Source organism: Solanum dulcamara, chromosome 1 (genome assembly GCF_947179165.1).
Source record: "Solanum dulcamara chromosome 1, daSolDulc1.2, whole genome shotgun sequence".
Taxonomy (NCBI): Eukaryota; Viridiplantae; Streptophyta; class Magnoliopsida; order Solanales; family Solanaceae; genus Solanum; species Solanum dulcamara.
In genome coordinates, this window is record NC_077237.1 from 31,002,829 (window position 1) to 31,027,655 (window position 24,827).

Genomic DNA, 24,827 nt, shown 5'->3' on the forward strand with positions numbered 1-24,827 from the left:
CCATATATTTTGGGCAGATTATTGTAGTGTGGGTATTATGTTAATGAATTGTCCAGTAGAATAACTAGAATTCCTTGTATCTGTAGTTAGCGCTGTTAACTGATCAATGTTCTGAAAATCTAGATGGATTGCTTGAAGCAACTTTGTCACCAGCACGGCTGCCAAAACCACTCAAAACGGTCACCTTGCTGATTGGATTATCTGTGCCTTTCTTGCTTTCTTCTGGCATAATTATTCATTTGGTTGCCACACTAATTGGCAGTGCAGTTCGACTTGAAAGGTAAATCTCCAAGATAGTTTTTACACAGAAGGCCCTCATTTTATGGTAACAAATTTTCTAGTTCCTTAATATCTAGTCACTACCCAAACTGCAGGTCATCACTGGCACTCGACACCCCCTTTCCTTCAGGCGAACCTTTGATCACTAATCTCAAATTCTCAATAGCACAATTAACCCAATCATGCAAAACATATAAGCATATTATATGTATATACTTGACAGCTAATAATTATCAACAAATGATTAACGTATCAATGACATGTTAAAACTCAAAGTAGACATAACATAACACCTCCTAAGACCGTACAGTAAGTACTTGGAGCATAATCTCTAGAGTAATAGTATTAACAACACAAATTTCACCTACAAGCAGCTGTAGGCCTCACTAGAACACTTTCTCAAGCCCTATCGACTCAACTCTTGGCTTAGATTTTTGAACCCACATCAGGAAACGTAGTAAATGAGGAGTGAATAAACTGATTTAGTAAGTTGCTCAATCCGAGTCCGAATTGAGACATTCTAACTTTAGAAAAACATGTTCAATGAAATGTGTATGTGTATATATCAAAGAAAAGTTCTCAAACTATATTCTTTCTTGAAATCAGTAACTTTGTATTATATCAGGGATCAAAACAGTACTTTGTTAGTACTGAAACCATATTTACAAGGGAGCTCTAGACTATTATCTACTATCTCTATCTATAACGAATCTAAAACATCAATAGTAGACATAGTATCATTAGAGTAAACACCTAAAGCATAGCAGTAAGTGATGTGATTCTAAATGCAAGAACAAAAAATTGAATCACAATAAAACATACAAGACAAGATACAAAGATATGATTAAGAAATTGAAATGAGAGGGAATAGACTTTTAGAAGAAAAGAAGGGAAAATCTAACAATTAAAATAAATTTACCATTAGATTTTATCCAAGGAAGAAAAGAAATGAACTCATACATGGAAATCTTACTTAGAGTATCCAAGAGTGGTTCGTTGAAGAGATAAAAGGGAATCCTCCCATAAACTCACACCAAGAGTATCTTCTCTATCTTCAAAGTTAGCTAACCCTAAATGAAGACCTTGAAGATTATTTATGTTAGTCTTGTAAAAATAGCCAATTTACAAGAATGACTAAACATAACATACCCAGTGAAATCCCACAAGTGGGGTCTGAAATATACAAGAATGACTAAATTATTAAAATAACCACTTGAGCATATTAGTGGCCTTGAAGTCTTCCTTCCATGCTTCCTTTAACTCTTCCAAACTCAAGATGGTTGGAAGAATGCTCCAAAGTCCTTGATGACCTATGTGGTTCTCATCTCTTCCCGCATAAATCCATTTGAGCATATTATGAACTTTTGAAGCTCTTTTAATGAATCTTCAATGACATTTTGAGCCCTTCGTGGGTGATTGGAAATTTTCAAATCCAAGATGGCCCACTCCCCCATTCTTGATATCAATCTTGCTATCTTGATTTGCTTCACATGACAATGATGAATAGGAAGGGAGACTGACGGTCTCATTGTGTGAGACCCTCAAGTAAGCTGTTTTGATCATATTGTTGAGTCCTTACATGACAATGATGAATAGGAAGGGAGACCGAGGGTCTCCTTGCTTGAGACCCCTCTGAGCCTTGAAAAAACCTGCAATGATCCATTTATTAGAACAGAAACGCTGTGGAAATACATAATCTGATCCACTGTATCCATTTTTGACCAACGCCCATCTTCTCCAGCACACTTAGCGAAAAATTCCAGCTTACATGATCATAGGCTTTTTCTATATCCAGTTTGCATAATATACCAGGATTCTTTCTTTTTGCAACCTTGAGTCTACTGCTTCATTAGCCACTAAAACATCCATGATTTCCCTTTCTTTGATGAAGGCCATTTGCTGAGCATCAACCAATTTTATTATCACTCCTTTCAACCTCTTTGTCAACACTTTGGAGAATATTTTGTAGATACTGCCTATTAAGTTAATAGGCCTGTAGTCTCTTAGTTCCTTGACATCTTTCTTAATAGGGATAAGGGCTATGAATGTTGCATTAAAACTTCTTTCAAATACTTATTGCTCATAGAAGTTTTGAAAAACATTCATGATATATCCTGATTCACAATCTCCCAGCAAAAAACCCATGGGGAAGCCATCTGGACCAGGGGCTTTATTTGCTGCACAACTTCAAACACCTAAAAACTTCAACCTCATCAAGTTCCAATCTCTCAATAACCTCCACTGAGAGTGTTGGACAATTAGTGAACAAGCTAATAGGCCTCCAATCAATGGTTTAAGTACATCTTCTGGTAGCATTCAATAATGGCACCCTCAATGTAGCTGGCTCCTCTGTTATTTCACTCTGTACCATTAATTGATCAATGTGGTAGAAGTTGGTGTTCCTATCACCCTCCTTCAACCATAAAGCCTTTTGACTTTTGTCTCCAAGAGACTTTTTCATTCTTGATCAGTCCCTCAAAGTCTAAGGTTAGAGCTACTTTCATGGTTGATTCTTCCTCTATTTTCTTGAGGACCGTGGTGTCCGGGCCAACTTTTGCACACCTCGACTAATTTCATGGGATATTTGCCACCTCCCACCACTAACAGGTACTAGGTTACTCTGTCCACTTAGGCTAGGACAGATGGGACACTTAGGGGTCGTTTGGTGTGAAGGATAACTTCAAATAATCTTGGCATTAAATTATAGTGTCACTTAATTTGTCGTTTGGTTGGCAAGTCCGGAATAACTTATCCCGGGATGAATAATTAATACCGGGATAAGTTATCCCTCCTCTTGGGTGGTATAGTAATTCCGGGATAACTTATCCAGGGATAAAATAGAGAAAATGATAAAAATATCCCTTTATATCCTTTTCATACATCACTTTTCACATTTATGTATATTCACATTATATAATTTTATTAATTAATTAATTTGACAAATTCTTATGTTTATTTATGTTTTGATTTCTCTACTTTTAAATTACATATTTTTAATTATATATATATTTTTAGTCACTTGAAAGCTTGTATTTTATATATCAACTAAAATGAAAACTTCAGTATTTACAATTTAAGAGTGATATGTGCGCTTAAATGAAGTGATATAAATAATAAATTCTCTTTTACTTTAACAAATTTAAGATGAAAGTTCTATTTTTAAGATAAATAAGATGAAGATTTTATTTTTAAATACACTATCATGGAAATGCACACACAAAAATATTTAAGCTAAATATGATGAAAAATTTATTTTAAGAAATGAATAACTAAAGCTTGCAAAGAAAATATAAAAAACTAAAGAAAGTAAAGAGTATTTTTGTAAACAAACAACTTGTTCTTAAAATTTATGCAACGCATATTATTTTGAATACGACAAACCAAACAATCAATAAGAAATAATTCCAGCATAATTTATCCCATCATAACTAATCCAGCATAATTTATTCCATCATAACTAATCCCATCACAACTTGTATTCAAACCAAACTACCCCTTAGTGTTTTTGTATTCTACCTCCATAAATGGTCTGCTCCCAGTATCACAACCATCTCTGCCCCAATTGCCTTAAAAGTTGTTTCCTTTGGATCACTAGGTTGCCAGCCTTACTTCTGCTTCACTCCTTTAGCTTGGATTTAGTGCTTTTAATTTACATGTTAGCACATAGTTAGGCCTTCCTGTAAAATTGAAAGAACACCACCAATCTTCTATCCTATCATTGAAACCTGGTGTTCCAAGCCACCAATTTTTGAATTCAAAGTAGTTCTTTTGTTTTTGATCCGAGAGCCCCCCTCCCCCCACCCCCAACTTCCCCGTAAGGCTTAGGGACTGTGATCAGAGGCCAAGCTTTGCAATGGGAACTGTTTTATGTTGTTAAAACTATCATCCATTCCTCTGAAATTAGGAAGCTATTAATCCTAGTGTAAGCCACTGGTAGACATCTTCACTCCAAACATCTCCATAGATCCTTTTTAGGAACTTTATCATACACCTTTTCTAAGTTAATGAACTCCATGTGTTAGTCTATCTTCCTATCCCTATATTGCTCCGACAATCTCCTTACAAAGGTGAATGAATTCTATAGTTGATCGCCCTGACATGAATCCAAATTGTTCTCAGAGATACACATACCCCCTCCATGCCCTCATCTCAACTACCCTCTCACAAACTTTCATAGTGTGGCTTAATAAAATATCTTAATAAAAAAAGAAGCAGAGATTCCCCCCTTCTTATTAAGAGAAGCTTCATTGTAAAAGTTGAAAAATTTCATGATAACATATATGACTATACCACTTTCTAAGTTCTATTATTCTCTTTACAACTTTTTCGCATACTCAAATTCATGTCATACGAAATCAGCAGTTTTACTCGTTGAAGGTCTTATGTCTCAGATATAGAACACTGGTCTCTGCACAAATAGTAGGTATAGGAGAGTCCCATGTAATGGGAATCTCGCCAACCTTTAATGTTTTTGATTCTCGTGACATTGTGGTGACTATTCTCTAGTGTATTCCTGACTATGTGTCACGATCCAAGCCTAGAGCCTAGACGTAACATGGCGAATGAGGAACCCGAAAGTACTTCAAATGAGCCTCTTAGTATTCTTTTAGCCTTTCATAGGTAATGACAATAAATAAACAAACGGAAATCATAATAGTAAATCTTCAACTTACATATGTCCAACAATACCTCTAACTTTTAGATTTAACGGGGCTAAGATAAGTCCCTAGCTCACCCTTAATCATAATAGAAAGAAATGCCATAGGACAGTCTAAAGATCTCAACATATCATATGCTAGAAAGATAAAGAAGTATTGTTTCTGGAACATGGGAACTCACCAAAAGTAGCCTTCAAACGAAATCTCAACTAGCCACGTGGAGGAGAACGAGGAGGAGCACCGGTCCCTACATGGTGATATCATGTAGGCAAAAGAGTATGCGTTAGTATTTGAATGTACTAAGTATGTAGGCATGCATGAACATTAAGTAAACATTAAAACATTTATGTAGTATGATACATAATGCAATGCATGCATAATCAATCGTATAGATATCCTTTAAAACATTCATTTTGTGGGAAGATAACCATAACCGACATTGAAGACCATGCGAGCTATTACATGGAATCCAACATACCCCCACTACATTGGCCGGGGAGTCTACTTGCCTAGGGTAGAACTCCATCAACTTTACATTCATTCTTTAACTTTAACTTTAAGGGCTTCATGGATCCATTAGCCTAAGCCTACAGGGGCTCCTATGTTGGCACATAGTTAATGAGACAAGGGGTTGCTACTAGGATTCCCTTACCGAATCCCACCTCAATGCCCCATTCGGTGCTAAGTCAATCCAACGGAATAGTTTAATACTTCAAAATAGTCATAGCATATAGCTTGAGAATTCAAAACATCACATTCAGTGGAATAACTCATTAAAACCTTTAGTGATTCAAATATGCAAGAATTGTCCTTATAGCATAAAGAATCCATCATTCATAGCATTTCATCATTCTTTTATTTCATAAGACTCCCTTTTTGATCATAGACATCGCTTTCATAAACATTTATTTGAAGTCAAAGCTTTCAAGTCAAACTTCATTGAAAATATAGTAAAACTAGGTGAGTTTAAATCACTTCAATATTCAAACATGTATGTAAATGAAATTATGCATAAATACTTTAAAATCCATTAATTAAAAATCATGCTTTAAACAACCCACCATGAATTTCAAGAACCTTTAAAGAGATAAATAGAGAAATTACTTGCAAACCATCAATTCATACATATGAAATCATTTTGCATCAAAATAGACCAATGATCATTAATTTAACCATGATTTATGCTATTAAGTAGAAATAATAATTACCCATAAGAAAATTTTACTTGAAGTCAAGAGATTTAGTTGAAAGAGTTTTGAACTAAATGGGTGAAAGAAACCCATGGATAAACACCCACATACCTTAGAGTAAAGCTTGAAAAGAATTGGGTAAATAAACATAATTTATCATATAATCAAAATAATTTAGGTATGACAGTGGAATGAATGCTCCCACTGAAGCCTTACATATGCTAATATAAGATAGGTAATTAAACTTCAAATACTTAATAATCTATGCATTTGGAATCATGATATGAAAATCCATAAAATTTCATATTTGAATTAAATAGAAGACTTTGATAATTCATTTGGGCTTCATAAATGAAAGGATCCATGAATCAATAGCCACATACCTTAGAGTAAAGCTTAAAGAAAATAAACATAATTTATCATATAATCAAAATAATTTTGGCATGAGAGTGGAAGGAATACTCTCATTGAAGCCTTACATACCTGAAATCCGAAACTTTACTCAGAATTGAAGGAATTAATGAACACTTTTGAATCATAGCCTTTTCTCCTCGCCGGAGCATTTTGTGTACTACCCGGAGTATATGAATCACCGGAATAATATTTATACACTATTAAGAACTAAAACTATATTTTGAGAATAAGTAAAAAAGTGTATAGAGAGAAGAGTTGTTTGAGAAAGCTTGATAAACAAAATGATGAAATAAGGTGGGTATTTATAGATGTGAAGGAGGAACTTAACAATAATTAAAATAATTATAAAGAAAAATCTGAAAATTTAATGGAAGATTGTGATGTCATGGGTGATGTCAAATGGAGGACTATTGATGTTATGGGTGATGTCAAATGGATCTAGATCTTTCCATTGTTGGTGAGATGAACCTTCATTTAACGGAATACCCTTTTTCGGAGCTGTGTTTGAACAAGATAACTTCCTCATTAGGAATTGGTGTCTTCATATGAATTGTTGCTCTAGAAGTCTACTTTCATGTCGTTCAAGAATCAACCGATTTGGAGCATTCTACAGTGATATATGATTTTTCTTCTATAAGCCCTCTATTTCGTCACAGTACTATGTCTTGCAAAAAGTAATTTATTTGACCTACTTAACCTCCGAAACTTAAAATATGGTCTTCACAAAAGTTGTAGGTAATGATGTTGGGGTTATTCAATAATTTGAATCACCTAATTTGGTCCATCCTATAAAAAGTTATGCCCAAAATACAGAAGCTGTATCATTTTCATCGAGAATTGGAACACCATATACAACATTTTTAGAGGGTGTTAAACTATGTAAAAGATACACATTGGTATTGATGTTAGCAATTTGTTGTGTTTGTTGTTGGATTTATGATCTTTATATATCTGGAGAATAATCAGAGTGTTGCATCTTAATGTTTCACATTTTGTAGGAGTCCTGGCAGCAACCCTGAGTGGCTGGGCAATGTAATACTTGCAATATTTATTGCTTCCATAGCATGTTTGACGCTGGTATATCTGCTGTCATATATTCATATTTCTGGTATGTTTGCAAAGTTGCTTTTCTATATTGTTCGTACGTTAAGGTTTCTGATTTTCCTCTAGTATAACTTAGCTGGCCCCTGCTTTATTCTCTTTATCTCCACCCACACCCAACAATACACACCATTATAGCAACATCTTCTCCTCTCGTCAACTCACAAATCACCATATTCTCATCTTCTGTTTCCTCACACTTGAAAAGAAACAATAGAATTTGGAGAAATTCAAGAAAGAGCTCCTCATATCCTGATCTTTTACATACTTAAGGTTTATTTGGTATAAATGAAAATATTCTTCAGAACTTTTTTTTGGGGAAGTCCTTTTCTGATGTTTGGTTGCGGGAAAATATTTTCCATGAAAAACATTTTCCACTAAAAGAGGGAAAGTGATTTGTCTCATTTATAGGCCGAAGTCATTTTCCTTCACTACTATCTCAACTCTTAATTTCATATTACTGCCCCAACCAACACTTATTATTATCAATTTGATACTCAAAATTTTCATCAGAACATTACCCAAAGTTTCTAATATTACTATCAATCTGTAATAAGTACTTTTCAATGATTTTTCCGTACCAACCGGGGAGGGGGTGGGGGTGCGGGACACTTTTTGAAACATGACTTCAGTCATACAGAGCTTCCCAAACTCCTTCCCTTACTACTACATAATTTAGGGTTTTTCTTGGCGTAGTTTTTCTGCATGTTTCCTTGAGATGAATAATTAAATAAAGAGGCCCTAGTTTTCATCCACAATATTTTGAAATTGCTGGGATGTCATGACCTTCAATGTTCTCTCAAAGCTTTTGAATGGGATCTGGATTGAAGGATAAGGACCTAACCATCTGGGTTTCTAGAATCTAGACAAAAAACAAAGTTAACTCTCTATTCTACTTATAGCAGTGGTTTTATTGTGTGCAGTAACAGATGGATGATCTTAACTAATAACCTTGTAGACATGACCACAAACAGGGAAGGGAAAGACAAGGGACTAAAACCTCATTTGTTTTTATTAAGATTAAGACGTTTAAATCTGAATTCATATTTGAATATTAAGATGTGCATTAAGTTTAGATGTTTAAATTTTAATACGCATATGACTATTACGATATTGTATTAAGATCGGATTACTAAATAATTAAGACGGTTTGTTTTTAACATCTAAATGTATAATTCTTGTATTTGTTTAAAAATTAATAAATATAAAATTCAAACAAACTACTAAATTAATATAATACTATATCAGTAAAGTATCTCTTAAATATCATGTGGTGGTAATGTCTAGTGGTAGTGGTTGTGGGTGCCGATTGAGGATGATGTTGGTTAATGACTGTTGTTGTGGATGTAGCTAATGGTGATGGTGGTAGCTGATAGTTGTGGTAGATGATAATGATAGTTAATGATGGTGGTGAATATTGACAGTGGTTGACGATATATAGTGTGATTTAAAGTGGTGATTGTTGGATTTGTGATAATGGTGATTGGTGGTGCTGATTAAACGGTGGCTAGCGGTGGTGATACCTGGTTGTAGTGATTGCCACCAATGGTGGTTATGATTGAGGATGGTGGTTGTTGATAGTTGATAATGATGGTTGTAGGTGATGGTTGTTGGTATTTAATGATCGTGGTGGCGGCAACAGTGGTGAATGGATGGAGTATTGATATATTATTATTTTAATTACTCAGATCTATTCAGACCCATTAGATGATTGTAAAATAAAAAATACTAACTCACTTAGTGGTCAAAATTTTTAATTCAATGGTGGAAGTCGATGCACTTTATTCATGAATATGTAATGAGTTTATACTATTATATAAGGATTTGATCCAAGGAAAGAAATCAAAACCAATAAATGAAAATATTACAAGATCTTCTATATATGTCTAAAATATGTATACAACTTATATTCTTTAACATGAATTATTACGATTCAGATGTAAAAAAAAAAGAGATTTAGGGTGTGTTTGGAAAGTCACATGGTAATTGGAATTGGTGTAATTACTAGGGTAGTAATTACAAAGTATAGTAATTACGATGACCTGTTTGTTTATTATAATGTAATTACAGTTTAATTATAAGCGTACTGTTTTGTTGCCCAAGTGTAATTACATAGTTAGATGCAGTGTTTTGGATGGCGAAAGGCTATAAGGGTCTGCCTCGCCTAGCTCACGCTCACCTTTTTGAATTGAGGCACCAATTAATATCAACAACAACAACAACATATCCAGTGAAATTCTACATGTGGGATCTGGGGAGGGTAGAATGTACGCAGACCTTACCACCAATTAATATCAAAAACTTAAAATATTTAATTGTATATATAAATAACTAAAATCTCAATAGCAATAACATATTAGCAATATTTTAATTCAAAAACTAATAGTAGATAGTAGATACTAGAAGTCTAGAACTTGAATGACTCAATACTTCATAAGACAATTGACAAGCAATACTAGAACTATAAAAGTTTATTCAAGATCCATTTCATTATATTTCTCCTCAACTTCTTCCTCTTCATCTTCTTCATCAATTAGGGTCCGAGTTTGACTTGAACTTGTAGATGTAGTATGTAGTCCTTTGCCCCTGTCAAGTGACCTTGAACTTGAAGAAATTCCCCTAAGACCATAGATATTCTCGTCAGTTCCAACTGCTGTAGCAACATTACCCCAATCAAGATCACCTCCCTCATATACTAGTTCATCTTCTTGATTTTTGGGGTATCCAACTAACCATTCATTTGTCTCATCAATGTTATCCTAGGCAATTGCATCAATGGTATCACGAGCAGCATAACGACGTTTCAATGTCCTACTATAATACTTAATGTACAGTAGATCATTGAGACGCGATAGTGCAAGTCTATTTTTCTTTTTGGAATGAATTTGTGTATAAGTTGTCGAGATTAATTAATAGATACTTATAATAATTTAATATAGAATTAAGAGATAAAATCTTCTTACATGTTCAAACACACTCCAATTTTGCTCACATTCAGATAAGTTGCAAGTTAGACTTACTACATTCATGACAAACTTTTGCAAGGTTTGAGTTTGACTACCAAATAGCGACCACCATTCAACTATATAAATAAATTTAAAGGTTAATGAGTATAAATAAGTCAAATAACTTAAGTACTTCATAAAAAAATTCAAATTACTTAAGTATAGCTATAAAGAACTAAACCAACACTTACCCGGTGCCTGACCACAACCAATCATCCCATTTGCATTTTTGTACTTACGAAGCTCAACGACTAGTATATCTTGTGTTGATATACTAGGGTTCATCTTCTCAACACATCTATGATAATCCATCCACACTTTTGAATCTGAAGTGTCATTTTAAGCTTTATAAAAGAAGCCCGGGTTCAAATTATGGCCTGCAGCATGCAAAGGCCGATAGAGTTGGTCAGCTTTCTCATATTGCCTCTGAACTTCACCAAAAGCCCGTTCAATAGTTTCCTTGGCTCTATCCATTGCTTCATAAATATAGCCCATTGCTGGTTTTCTTTTCCCATCTACCAAACGAAGCACTTTCGCCAAAGGACTACAAGCTTTTAGTGCCCGGACAACATCATTCCAAAAGTGTGCAAAAATAAGAAGGTTGACAACTTCTTTCCCCAAAATTTCCTTTGCAAATCTACTTGTAGTCCATACGTTTGAGAGGACTAGAGTTCCCAAGTTTTTCTTTTGTTTGTACATAGCTTGCAAAGTCAATAAGGCCTTTGCAAATCTTGTCTTGGCCGGTTTCACCAAATTTCTTTCATTGGTGAATTTTCTCATCAAGTTCAACAACAACGGCCTTTGACTAATCTAAGAATGGATCTTGATGGTCTTCTTAAAAATTGTAAAGGTAATATTATAGTAATTAGTAGTTAATAAGTATTGAGGACCCGTTTAGCCATGTGAGATGAAATTATGAGATGAAATCTTATGAGATGAAGTTGAAGTTCTATTTGGACATACAATTTGGATTTTTATGTTATATTTTTTGCTCATAAACATAAAAATCCCATAAGTTGTGAAAAATATCAAAATTACCCCCCCTTTTTTTTATACAATCTTACCAAATAAGCAAAAGTTTATAACAAAAATATAATACACTATCACAATTCTTCTAAAAAAATACAACATTTATTGATTGAGCTTTATTTCAATAAAAAAGTAAAATTTGAACATGAGTTATAGTGTATTACTCTTTAATAAAATTGAACATGATCAATATCATTAGTAACTATATCATCATGTTCACTTTTGGTATTCTCGCAAAAAATGTGTAGATATAAATTGGTGTTTTTTTTTACAAAATATGAACTTGTGCGACAATTTTTGTATTTGAAAAATTTGAAATCATGATATGAAATTCCCAAATCAAGATTTTTGGGGAATTTGGGATTTCATCTCATGGTTAGATCACATATCCAAACGCTGATTTCATTTCATGATTTCAAATTACTAGAAGAAATCGCATGTCCAAACACCTACTAAGTATTTACTATAAAGAAAGAGGATAGGAGAGTTATATTTACCTGAAGCATATTAGTTAATCTTGAATATGTCACCAAACATCAAAGTGGTGCAATGACCAACACATGAAGTCCAATAAATGTGTGGGTACACACCCATCATCATGTCACCCGCTTTAACATTCTCACTAGCGCTATCAGCGACAATTTGTACAATATTTTCAAATCTGATTCTTTCAATAGTGCTCTCGAACAAGTTGTACATTTTGGTAAAATTGGTACATTCGTTGCTAGCATCAACAGAACTAAGAAACACACTAGCTAAGGGAGAATTCACCTAAATATTAGTGATCATTTAACCATTTTGTATCGTCCATTTGTTTATCAGAATGGGACATCCAAACTTTCTCCATTGCACTATGCTCATCAACAATCTTGTCCACTTTCTTCACCTCTTCCTTTAGGTGAGTAACTCTAACTTCATGAAAGATACGAGACTTCATTCCTAGGCCATGTTGTCCTACAACCTCAGTAAATTTATCAAATGCTCTATAATCAGCACAATTAAAAGGGAGCCTTGCATCTTACATCCATAATGCAAAAGCACTTACTGCGTGCTTGGTTTCATCAAATCCTGCTCCCTTTTCAAAGGCTTCCTTTTGTTGTGATTTTTTTGAAAGTAGAGAGAGGACCTTTTGTCGCATTCCGCCCCGTGGATGATCCACTTCCACTAGAAGACTATCTTTTGAGTTTTTGAGGGAGGCACATTTCATCATATTCATCTATATATCATTATCATCATCATCAATATTAACCACATGTTCTTGTCTCATTTGATATTTCAAATTACTCGCGACTTTATTTTCCACATATGCCAATATTTCTTCCCCAGCTTCCGTTGGACAACTTAGACTTTGTTTTACATTTCTGTTTCCAGCCATCAAATGTTGCTTGTATCGAGTAATACCATCATCATAAGTATTTTTACAAAACACACATATAACCGAATCTTTTGTTGGTCCTTGCATACCATAATTCCATCCAAGGTCTTTCTTTTTGCTACCATCAGACGCCATTGAAATCGCTATTTATGGACAAATAAATACTATACTAATAAAACTAAACTGACTTGGGCAGAAATAAAAATAGGACTAGATTTTTATGTTATAAAAATTAGGCAGATTGCAGAGATAAAAAATAGAGTATAAAAAATCCCCGACTATGACAGTAATAGGAAGCTGTGCACACTGCTGAGTGCTGACTGCACAGTGACCTGCCGAAATGAAAAAGAAGTAGAAGCAAAAAAGTGTTGACTGTGGCTGAAGAGAAGCCGCGAAGCAGAGGAGAAAGAAGAAGAAGATGAGTACCTAAAGGCTGAAGTTAAGGAGAAGTGAGAAGTCACATGCTCAAGAGAAAATTGGAGAAGAGAGTTGCGGTTTGTCCAAATAAACCCTAATATTTTAATTATTAAATCACTTATGTTTGTTTTTTAAAAAGGAGATGCTGTTGTCTCCTCACCACGTTGCCACTCGCCTTTTCTCACCTTTGCGAGTTCGCCACGCCTCTCGCCAAAGGCACAATGGCAATCGCCTTTCATAACATTGGCTAGATGAAATTTTAAAATAATTAATTATCAAAAATTTAAAATATTTGAAAAAATATGTGCCAAAGAACATTAAATTAGGTATTTAAGAAACATATTGTCTCTTGAAATGCATTTATTAATTAACATTTATATTTTATATATATATCAAATTAACTTTTTTTAATTTAATTAATTATAAAAACTAAAAGTACACATTTTGTAAGAATATCATGGACGACATGTTTGACAAAAAGATTAATTTATTAATATAATAATGTCATAAAATTAATGTTTGACAAAAAAAATCTATCAATTCTTACTGAAAATGAATGTCATGTAATGTGATATAATAAGTCAATAATACTAAAGCCAAAAAATTGGAAGCGAAAATATAACATAAAATCAAAATTCAAATAAAAAGTTTTTTTTTTTTTTTTTTTTTTCCACCAGGTGTCCGGAGCCCGTGGAACCCCAACTAAATCCGGATCGCTCACTTTAGGGTCCATTTGAGGGTGGCGCTCCCAATAGGATTTTTTTACATTCTAGGGCTCGAACCCGAGACTTCTAGTTAAGGGTGAAACAGTCCCACCACTACACTACATTCCATTTCTTAATATAATTATGTCAAATTCCAACTTAACAGAAAATAAGTTCCAACATAACTTAAGTAAAATATATATAATTAAAAAAAAAGGAAAACATGAGTCTATAACCTCTTTCAACAATGAAATTATACTTTAGTTCAAAACCTAAAATAATAACGCAATTATGCTAAATGAAGAAAATAAAAAAAATAAGAAATAAAAAATACGAGCAATTACATGGATTCACAAGAAGTAAAGTTGAGAAATGAGAAGAAAGGAAATGAAAGATAAATAATGTAAATAGAAAATATATTTTAATTTTATTTTCTGTAAAAAAGGAGTAATGATAAAGAAAAAGATAAAAACAAAAAGGAAGAGATTAAAATGTAACCTTGTAATTACACCATGTAATTACCAACAATTCTCATCCCCCTTGAGAATTGGAGAGTGTAATTACTCCCTCCCAATTACACTCAATTCCGTGCTAACCAAGTAATTACTTGGCTAAGAATACAAGCCAAATTGTGTAATTACACCCAATTACACTCAATTCCAATTATTAGGTGACTTTCTAAATAAGCCCTTAAAAAGTTAAGATTAAGACCTTCTAGTGCAAACAAATGAGACCTAAATAACTAGAACCGCATAGTTGTGGTATTTTTCGTGAGGCACTCTGTTAATAATATTCCTTGGAATGTTGGTTCAAGTAAAAAGCTGAATGGATAATCATGCTTCTAAATTTAAATCTCAGAAGATTTCTTTTGGTTCTGTAGGTGATTTAATTGTAATGTAGTGATACACAGGACTTGAAATGCTTTAGAATGGTTCAGTGTGCAGCACATCTTGCATAAAATTTGGTTCCAAATTATAACTCAGTGTGGTGTGAAACTAGTTGCTTTTTTTGTATATTTGATAGCTTCTGTTTATTGAAATTCTTATCAGAGATATCGCAGTCTATATTTACAAGGTTTAGGGTGTTTGGTATGTAGGAAAACATTTTTCCAAAATATTTTCCAATTTTCCTAAACATTTTCTCTACGAAAACAAGTTCCTTAAAAATAAGAAAAATGTCTTCCCTAATGAAAGTAGGGAATACAAGTTGCATAAGTGGTCTTCCAAGTTCATTCTTTCCTCCCCAATCCCCCAACCCTTTGACTACCCCACCACCGGTTCCCAATTCTCCATCCCATTCCGCGTATGTAGTATTTTGCTAGATAACATATAGATGCTCTTGGGATATTATTTTCTTGCTTGCTTACCAAACACTGAAAAATAAGTAAGAAACCCACTTATTTTCCAAAAAGATATTTTCTAGGAAAACATTTTCCTTCATACCAAACACACCCTTAATGCACATTATTTTTTCTACCAAGAATTAGCATATTGTTTTGCTTTTTATTGGAATTAGAACTTCCATTAGGATCTTGACTGCTGTCTTATGTTTCATTTCACTCTTAATCCTCATACTCTTATAGATCTGGCCCATATTGATGTTTTATCAAGCAAGGGTTCACTACCTAATGCACAACTTGTACATGTTTCTTTGATTCTATACTATAAAGAAACTTAGCCACATAGTGAAAATTGAACAGTGGCATGCTAGCCTTTAAATTAGCAGTATCCAAAAAATAATTACTTTCACAATCCAACAAATAATCACCAGGATTCTGTTACAAGATCCAGCTACTTATCCACCCTTCCCCCCTCCCCCATTGAAACAGGTACAAGAAGACCACACAATTGATAAGAATCTCATGTAAAGTTAATTGCTTAATTTGCAGTGGCAATTAAAATCACATAGAACTTGCCTAGGTGTGGCTATTATTTGGTATGTGATGCATAACTTTAAATCAAAATCTCATTTTGAGTTTCAGGTGCAAAGGTGCCACTTATTATAACGACCTGTCTTCTGTTTGGCATCTCGCTCGCCGTGGTTCAACTAGGTGTTGTTCTACCATTTACTGAAGATACTGCCAGAGCTGTAAATGTAAGTTGATGGATTATCAATCTTCCATGCAAAATGCAACATGAAAAATCTTGATGTTGAATCACAACTCAGCTTAGCCTTATCCATCAGTTTTAATTGAATGGGTAGGAGTAATATATTGAACACATTTAAGGTGCCAATCTTTAGCTTGCTTTATCCATAAGTTGGAAGAACCATGGAACACTTATGATATCCAATCTGCGCTGATGATTGGATGCATCTTTATGTAGGATTCTCTACTTCTTGTATACAGTATGGATGCAGGGGTTGTTCCCGTCATATCAAAAAAATAATTATCTTCTTCAAAAAGTTGGAAGAACCGTGAGATGCTCCAGTTTGTGTTTTGTGCTTCATTAATGAAATAATCAATGTCCACTGATTATTAATTAAATTGTTTGGTTGTGTCATATCTTCCTTATCACATTAACTTCTCTATTGTTTTAATATTCTAAGCTGAGATACAAGAAAAACACCCGCTGCTGCCATTTTAGCACCATGTATAAGAGCTAAAATAGGAGTAGGCCCCTCCACGGCGCCAGGTTATCAGAAATGAAGGGGACTTAGATGGATTTAGTTTATATTTTTCATTTAAAATTTTACCTTGTCAAAAAAGAATTAGAGAGATTTAGCAACTATCCTGGCAAAGAAGAGAGCAACACGACCTCACGTTTACTGGACTCTCTAGACTTCACTCTTTCAGCACTTGAATACTTCCAAATGAGTCAGGCATGCCCCTGTCCCTGTCTCTCAAGTGTGTGATCCACCTATTCACTGAGTGACTTTTTCTGCTGCTGCGCCTGGAGTCTCTATCTCCTTACGCTTACCAACATAATACATAAAATCATCTTAAATTAGATACTCTTTGTGCATAGTCATATTCCACCAAGTGAATATGTGAGGAGTATATTACTTCACAGGACATATTTATAACTTTAGCAAATGTAGCTTGCAAAAAAGTTAATATTTTCTCTAGTTTGTTGTCCAACACTCCTTAAAATACAAAATGATATTGAAATTTGAATAGATACCATGTGAAAATATGATGATTATTTCAACTATTGTTTTCAGGTTGTGCATGTTGTAGATATGACTGGAGCCAATGGCAAAAAGAAAGAGCCAGCCTCTCACATTTATTTATTTTCAACTACTCCAGGAAATCTAGTTAAGGAGGTTGAACAGATTGGAGAAGGGTTTACTTGCGGCACTGATAAGCCTCTTGATTTTGTAACATTTTCGGTCAAGTATGGTTGTTGGAGTGAAAAAAATGCTAATATTGGCTGGCATGAGACAGATATTCCTCTGATTCGTGTTGAGAATGATACTAAGGGTGACACTAGAGTTACTCATGTATCCATTGACACAAAAAATTCCACACGCTGGACTCTGGGTATCAACATTGATGAAGTCGAGGATTTCCAGTTGAAAGGTACTTACAAATACTCGTGAAGGTTGTCATTACATTTTCTTATCTCCTTGCTCAGATACGTTATTTCAGATTCACTAGCTGTCGAATTTTGGGATTTTGGGATTGTTACATTTCTCTCAATTGCGATCCTCTCCATGTTAATTGTCTTGAATGGTTCTCCAAAGAACTTGAAGCGCAACAAAAGATTCAGTTACATGGTGAAAAATACTTTTCCGTAGAACTACATTCCTATCTGAGTTATCAAAAGCGAAAAGCACAACAAGCCTCTAAGGTCTGTTGGGTGTTGAGCACAAAAAAGCACGGGCTTTAATGAATAAGGCACAAATGGACAAATATATATGTTTAGTCCAAGACTAATAATAATATGCATGAATGACAAATATATGAACAAAGAAATTGAATTTTTCTTACGATTAAGTGAAACATTAATTGTTTAGTGTGTCCTCCTAGGAGATGCTTATTGGCACGGAAAAGTATGACTTAGATCCTTGATGATGACAACAACCTCACATTAAGCGAGGCGAAGCACTCAACATGTTTTGCGCCTCGCTTCAAGGCTTAAGCGTGTCTTTGACAACACTGATTCCTATTCAACGAGGCTTATACACAGAAGAAACTTCTTACCATGACTTCTTTTCTGATCATGCTTGTCCCATGTTGTTCCACAATTCATTGTTTAAGACAGTTTTTATAGCTTAGTCTATTTGGAGAGATGATGCACCTCTAAGTCGCCTTTTTTTTTAAAAAAAATCTTTTTATCTGGACTTAGTGAGTTCTTCATATGCCTGAGATATCATGGGCCTTCATCAGGCTTTTGCCCTTTCACCTAAAACGGTCACGATGACTTTTATCATTGTTGTTCTTCTTTATACTCTTGTAGATAGATGACTAGGTTCTTATAGAGGTTGCATGAAATTAACAAGTTGGTCTGTTTTATTTTCATTTTCCATGTTAACAAGATTAAGATTCTAGTTGAGGCCTGGCCAGTATCATATCATGCTAATCAAAGGTTTTTAGGGATTTACTTTCGTTAATTCTATAATTCTCGCCTGGTCAGACTTTATGCTCTTATCAAACTTGTTAGAATAGGAAATGTATATACAATCCTACTTAGAATAGGAATAGGAATAGGAATAAGAATTGTAGTAGGAATAGAAATGGTAAATAGTATCCTACTTGGTAAAGGATTGTATTGTAGTGTCTATAAATAGGGTCTATGTGTAATAATTTAGACACAACAAATTCAATAATATTCTTCTCCAATATTTCTCACATTGTATCAGAGCTTCTACGATTTTGGTAGAAAATCAAAAAAAGCTTTCGCTGTCGGCGGGCGGCTATGACCCATATATGCCTCCCCTCTGGCCATTGGTTGTGTTAACAAAAGTAGGGCCAACGATATATGCATGAACCTCATATTCAGGGGAAGAAAACTTAGTCAGTGAGGTCATCGTGCGTCAATTTCCGACGACTTTCTAGGGCTGTTTTGTGTAAACCCCGTATCCGTTAGTGTTTGTGTAACACCATGCATCATTCTAGTGACTACTTTCTTGTATCTGATTTGTGTAGCACCGTGCATCATTCCGGTGACTACTTCTTCATCTCTTTTGTGTAGCATCGTGCCTCTTTTCGGTGACTACTTTATCATATTTGATTTGTGTAGCACCGTGCCATCTTTTCAGTGACTACTTTTTCATATGCGTTTTGCGTAGCACTGTGCCATCTTTTCGGTGATTACTTTCTTTTTTGTGTAGGGTCGTGTCATCATTCCAACCCTACCCATATAATTTCTCCTTTTTAGTAGGGTCATACCGTCAATCCGACTATCTATATATTATCTATTTTTCAGTAGGGTCGTGCCATCATTCCGACCTTACCCATATAATTCTCTTTCTCAATAGGGTCGTCCATCATTCCGACGCTACCCTTATAATTTTATTTCTCAGATTATGACCACTTTGAATTATCAAATCTAATACTTCGACGCATGAGCATGTTTAGGCCAGTTTTATGATGACTTTCTTGTTTAAGATCTACTCACTCTTGATTTCGAAACGATCCACATATTTTATATCAGATTTTGAGCACTTTCCAGCGACCATTGCATTGTTTTCGACGGATTTGAGTTTTCATGCAGTGTTTTCTTTATGTTTCAGATTTAATTTTGCCAAAAAAGGGTATACTCAGTTATTTGGGCTGGATTACAGTGATATTTTCTCTTCTATGGCTAAAATAACATATGTCCGCCTTTTTCTATCAATGGTTGTCATTCTCCATTGGCCTTTTTAATCAATTGGACATTAAAAATGTTTTTCTCCATGATGATCTCGAGGAAGAAGTCTATATGGAGCAACCACCTAATTTTGTTGCTCGGGGGGAGTCTAGTAGCCTTTTATGTCGATTGTGTAAGTCACTTTATGGTCTGAAATAATCTTCTCAAGCTTGGTTGGGGAAGTTCTCAACAATGCAATTCAAGAATTTATCACTCTGTGTTTCATCGATTACTTTCTGCTTCTCATCCTGATCCATCTCTTCGTCACCCTCGTCCTCCTTCACAAACTTGGGGATAAGATCTTTATGCTGAGAATAAACAATTTTCTTTGCATTCTCGTCCTGCCTCACAATTGCATCATATCTTACTTCACCATGCTCATCCACAGTAACATGCAAATTCTTTCTAGTCTTTTTTTTTGCCCATATCAAGTGGGTATTGTGCATAATGGATTTCTGGGAATGATGCTCCATCTCCAAAATCATATAGCCTTGTATGTCGATTGTGTAAGTCACTCTATGGTCTGAAACAATCTTCTAGCTTGGTTGGGGAAGTTCTCAACACTGCAATTCAGGAATTTATCACCCTGTGTTTCATCGACATTATGCATCAAATCTAGTATATCATGAGAAAACCAAGCACATTGAGAGTGACTGGCGCTATACATCAAATCAAGTATTTCATGAGAAGACTAAGCACATTGAGATTGACTGTCAATTTTGTGAAGTCCAGTGATCAACTTGCAGATATTTTACTAAGCCCCTTATCGGTCCTCATATTAGTTACGTTTGTAACAAGCTAGGTACATATGACTTGTATGCACTAGCTTGAGAGGGAGTGTTAGAATAGAAATAAGTATATACAATCCTACTTAGAATAGGAATTGTAGTAGGAATAGAAATAGTAAATCATATCCTATTTGGTAAATGATTGTATTGTAGTGTCTGTAAATAGGGTCTTTGTGTAATAATGTAGACACAACAAATTCAATAATATTATTCTCCAATATTCCTCACAAAACTATTTCCACTTTTCGATATCTCCACTCCGAATTGAAAGCTATATATTTTATGTAGTCTTCTTGACTTGTTAGAAAACAATTTAGGGAATTTTGTTGTGCTCAAGTCGTGCATTGTGCCAAGGAAGATTCCATTACTAGTTCTTAGTTTCTGTTGGAGTTAAAATTGCTCCTCAGGCTAACTTAATGTAATATAAATGTATGGCAGAACAGAACAGGTATTAGATTCAGTCCATGTAGCCCGCATTCTTCAGGTCCTGGGTCCTTGCCTATCAGATACGCAAAAGCTTTACACGCTGAAAACAATGCCCTCTAGAAACGGTTTAGTAAGAGGTGAATAATAAACATTTTAATAGTTCTTGGAAGAGGGTGTTGTATTGGGTGGGCTGAGGTTCAAGCTTAATGCCTCTCATGCTCTTTAGACCACATTATTTTGCAGGACTAGATGAGGCAACAAGTTTGCAAAATAAGTTGAGAAAATTACCGTAAAATGTGGTTTTTATCATTTAGAGGTATACATAGAGAGGAGGGTGTGGGGTGTGGGGGGAGAGAGAGGGACAGGGGGGTTGTGAACTTGGGTTGAATCATGCACATAGTTGTAGAGAGAGACTACTGCTTTATTAACTTGGTTAATTGATTCAAGTCCTTACAAAGTTCCAGTACTCGTATCAGATAGTTAAAATACTTCTCTTTCTCTCTTATAGTGGAAATAATTTTCTCTTTCTGCTCTTGGTTCTATATCTTTAAATATTTTCTGAGTGTATTGAATACGTCAAAATAAGTTCACCAGGTCAAATCCCGGCAAAATGTCGCTAGAGAAATTTGGAAGCATAAGAAAGTGGTAATCATTGAGAACAACTTTTTTTCTTTTGAACGTATACATAAAGCAAGGTGATAACTTTTGCACGCTAAGGTATTATATATTTTGTTAGTTTGCCAATAAGTTAGCTAAGCTAATTATATAGATTACCAAACACTTTGGAGCATAGCCAGGTGAAGAACTGAAAACAGCATCCTAGGGCTCCACAAGAATCCAAGGGTCAAATTGTCGAAATGAAACTGATAACTTTTTCACCAATACCGAGAGTACATGTCACTCCTGCTGGAACACATGCATTACCAATTATCATAGCCGAGAACACATGCGTCATCTATTGTTAGTTTCGTGAAGTTTGTTTGTCTTTAAATCATTTTGTTAGTAAAGCTCCAATTGCCATTTGGAAACTAGAAAGCAGGGAGTTTGTCTATTATGCTATTTTTTGACTTATCTAATCTAGAAGGGAGAGAAAAAGATAATGAGCTAGGACAATTGGTGGAGAGAATTTTGGTTCATCTATAAAGCTTCCAAGTAATGACTTGACTCAGTCGTGAATAATGGATATGCTCTTTCTATAGTGGAGATAGTCGCGCCTAATGATAAATTACGGCTATATTATTAAAAACCTGTGTAAGAATGGATTTCTTTCCACTGTTCTGATCTTTTGTTTCCCCGATTTTGTGGGATTGATGTTGGTGCAGACGGTCCTGAGGAGTTGGTTCCAAGTGGTGACAAGAGCAATGCAGATGCATGGCACATAATTCAGTTTTCAGGAGGGAAGAAGGCACCAAGGAGATTCAGTCTGACGCTTTTCTGGTCCAACAATCAAACTCACAAGTCCCACAAGAAGGATAGTAACACAGAGCAACCCTTGCTAAAACTGCGGACAGATGTTGATAGAATAACTTTCCCAACTGAAACAGTCCTTGGGAAGCTTCCTCAGTGGTGTTCTTTGTTTGGGAAGTCTACATCTCCTCTTACCTTAGCTTTCTTGAGTAGTTTACCCGTTGATTTCTAGGGTTGGTGCGACTTTTACAGGACATAAAGCAGAGTAGCTTCAAGACTTTGATAGGGGTGGCCATAGCGCTTCACTGGCAACAAACTACAGCACGTGATCATGGTTATTTTTGTTTGCCAGAGTAAATGTTTGAACATAGACCAGCCGCAAAGCAGCCTAGAAATTGCATCAAAACTTCTATCTATATCAAATCAGCTTGTGAATTCATTTGTCTGCTTGCTGCTGACATTTCCATTTCACCAATTGTCTCGATTACCTATCAATCAGCTAACCAATGTGACACTTTGGGTCTGTTATCTATGGATGAAAATGTTTTACAATTTTCCCACGTTTGGATTGTCAAAATGTTTGGAAAGTATTTTCTCTAGGAAAACAAGTTCTTCAAAAATAAGGAAAATGACTTCCCTAATGGAAGTAGGGAAAACAAGTTGCATAAGTGACTTTTCAAGTTTATTGTCTCCTCCACCGACCCAAGTCTCCCAACCCTCACCACTTGACCATCACCCAACCCCTCCCCCTCTCCACCCCTACTTCCTTTTTCATCCCACCTCCATAGTGTTTTGCTAGATCATATATATAAATGTTATTGGGATAATATTTTTTTGATGCAAAAACATTTTGTAGGAACTCATCTTCCTTCCTAACAAACACTACTATTCTTGCTTTCTTATAGCTTGCAATATTTTTATCTTAAATTCTTGCAAAGGTTAAGTTTATTGTTGGAATAATAATTCAAAGTTGTAGTAGGAATCATAAGTTGTTTAGAATTTGTTATTTGCTATTTATTTAAGGAAAAAGGGTCAAAAATACTCCTCAACTATTGAAAATGGATCAAATATACCCTCCGTTTGTTTTTGGGGTCAAAAATACCCTTGCCGTTAATGTATTCATTCACTTTTACCCTTCAAAACTAACAAATGCCATGTCACTTTAAAAATCACATAAAATAAATTTATTTTCCTGCCTTGAAAATTCCAATTGGCAAAAAGTCTGAACACAATTTTTTTTTTGAGTTTTTGGCAAAAAACATCCCTTAACTATGAGACAAATTTAAGATACATCCTTGCGTTATAAAAGTGAATAAACAACATCCCTTATTTAGGTCAAAAATTACAATATTCATCCTTCCGTTAGTTTCTTGGCAAGAACTAACGGTTATGATCATTTTTCTTCCTCTCTCCCGCTCTATTCCCTGTACCTTTCCTCCTCAACCTTGTAATCGATGTGTGACGATTTTTATGTAGCAGTAATTAGTACAGTAATTCGATGAGTGAATATGGACTAAATCCATATGGATCAAGTAGCGAAGGTCTACAGACAATGGAAATGAAAATGGGTCGGATGAAGAAAGACGTCAAATGATTTAGCGGAAGTAAAGACTTCAGTGGAAATTCTCAGTACAAGAAACTCCATTTCTGTATAATCTTTCAACCTAACTCTTTATGATATGAATGCTTCAACGATTGCATAAAAGAGATGATTTACTTGGTCAATATACAATTTTTTTTCTTATTAAATAAGCTTTCATTGTATTTATTACTGTCAATTCTTTTATTTCAATTCTTCAATTGTAGCTTCGATTATTTTGTTCATATCTATTAAGACTTATTCCTTGATATATTTTTTTTCTTTTTTAGCTTAAGTGTGCATTTGGCAAATTGAATTTTAATCAATTGATTGGTAGATGACAAAACTAAGCAAGTTGTATGTAGTATTTTATGTTGTTTATTCAACTTTGAATTTTATCTTTTCTTGAATCAAAGTTGTCAGGCCAAACTGCTGACTTTTAGACCATAGCCGTTTGTTTTTGCCAAGAAACTAACAGAAGGATGAATATTATAATTTTTGACATAGGTAAGAGATATTTGTTTTCCACTTTTATAACACAAGGATGTACCTTAAGTTTGTCCCATAGTTAAAGTATGTTTTTAGCCAAAAGCTCATTTTATTTTGTGTGCGCCTAAACATTGTGATCCTTCCAGAATGAAGGATCTTCACGAAACTCGAAAA

The 24,827-nt window shown here is 34.6% G+C and overlaps 1 protein-coding gene across 1 annotated transcript in view; it reads left to right on the plus strand.

The window, feature by feature from the left end:
• Positions 1-23,139, plus strand: part of LOC129903535 (uncharacterized) — a 50,074-nt gene extending 26,935 nt beyond the window's left edge. Inside the window, exons 9-13 of the mRNA XM_055979091.1 lie at positions 124-280; positions 7,540-7,649; positions 16,154-16,266; positions 17,335-17,692; positions 22,501-23,139. Of these exons, the coding sequence (XP_055835066.1) occupies positions 124-280; positions 7,540-7,649; positions 16,154-16,266; positions 17,335-17,692; positions 22,501-22,817 (1,055 nt within the window). The 3' untranslated portion in view covers positions 22,818-23,139. The remainder of the gene's footprint in view (positions 1-123; positions 281-7,539; positions 7,650-16,153; positions 16,267-17,334; positions 17,693-22,500) is intronic.
• The last annotated feature ends 1,688 nt before the right edge of the window (positions 23,140-24,827 follow it).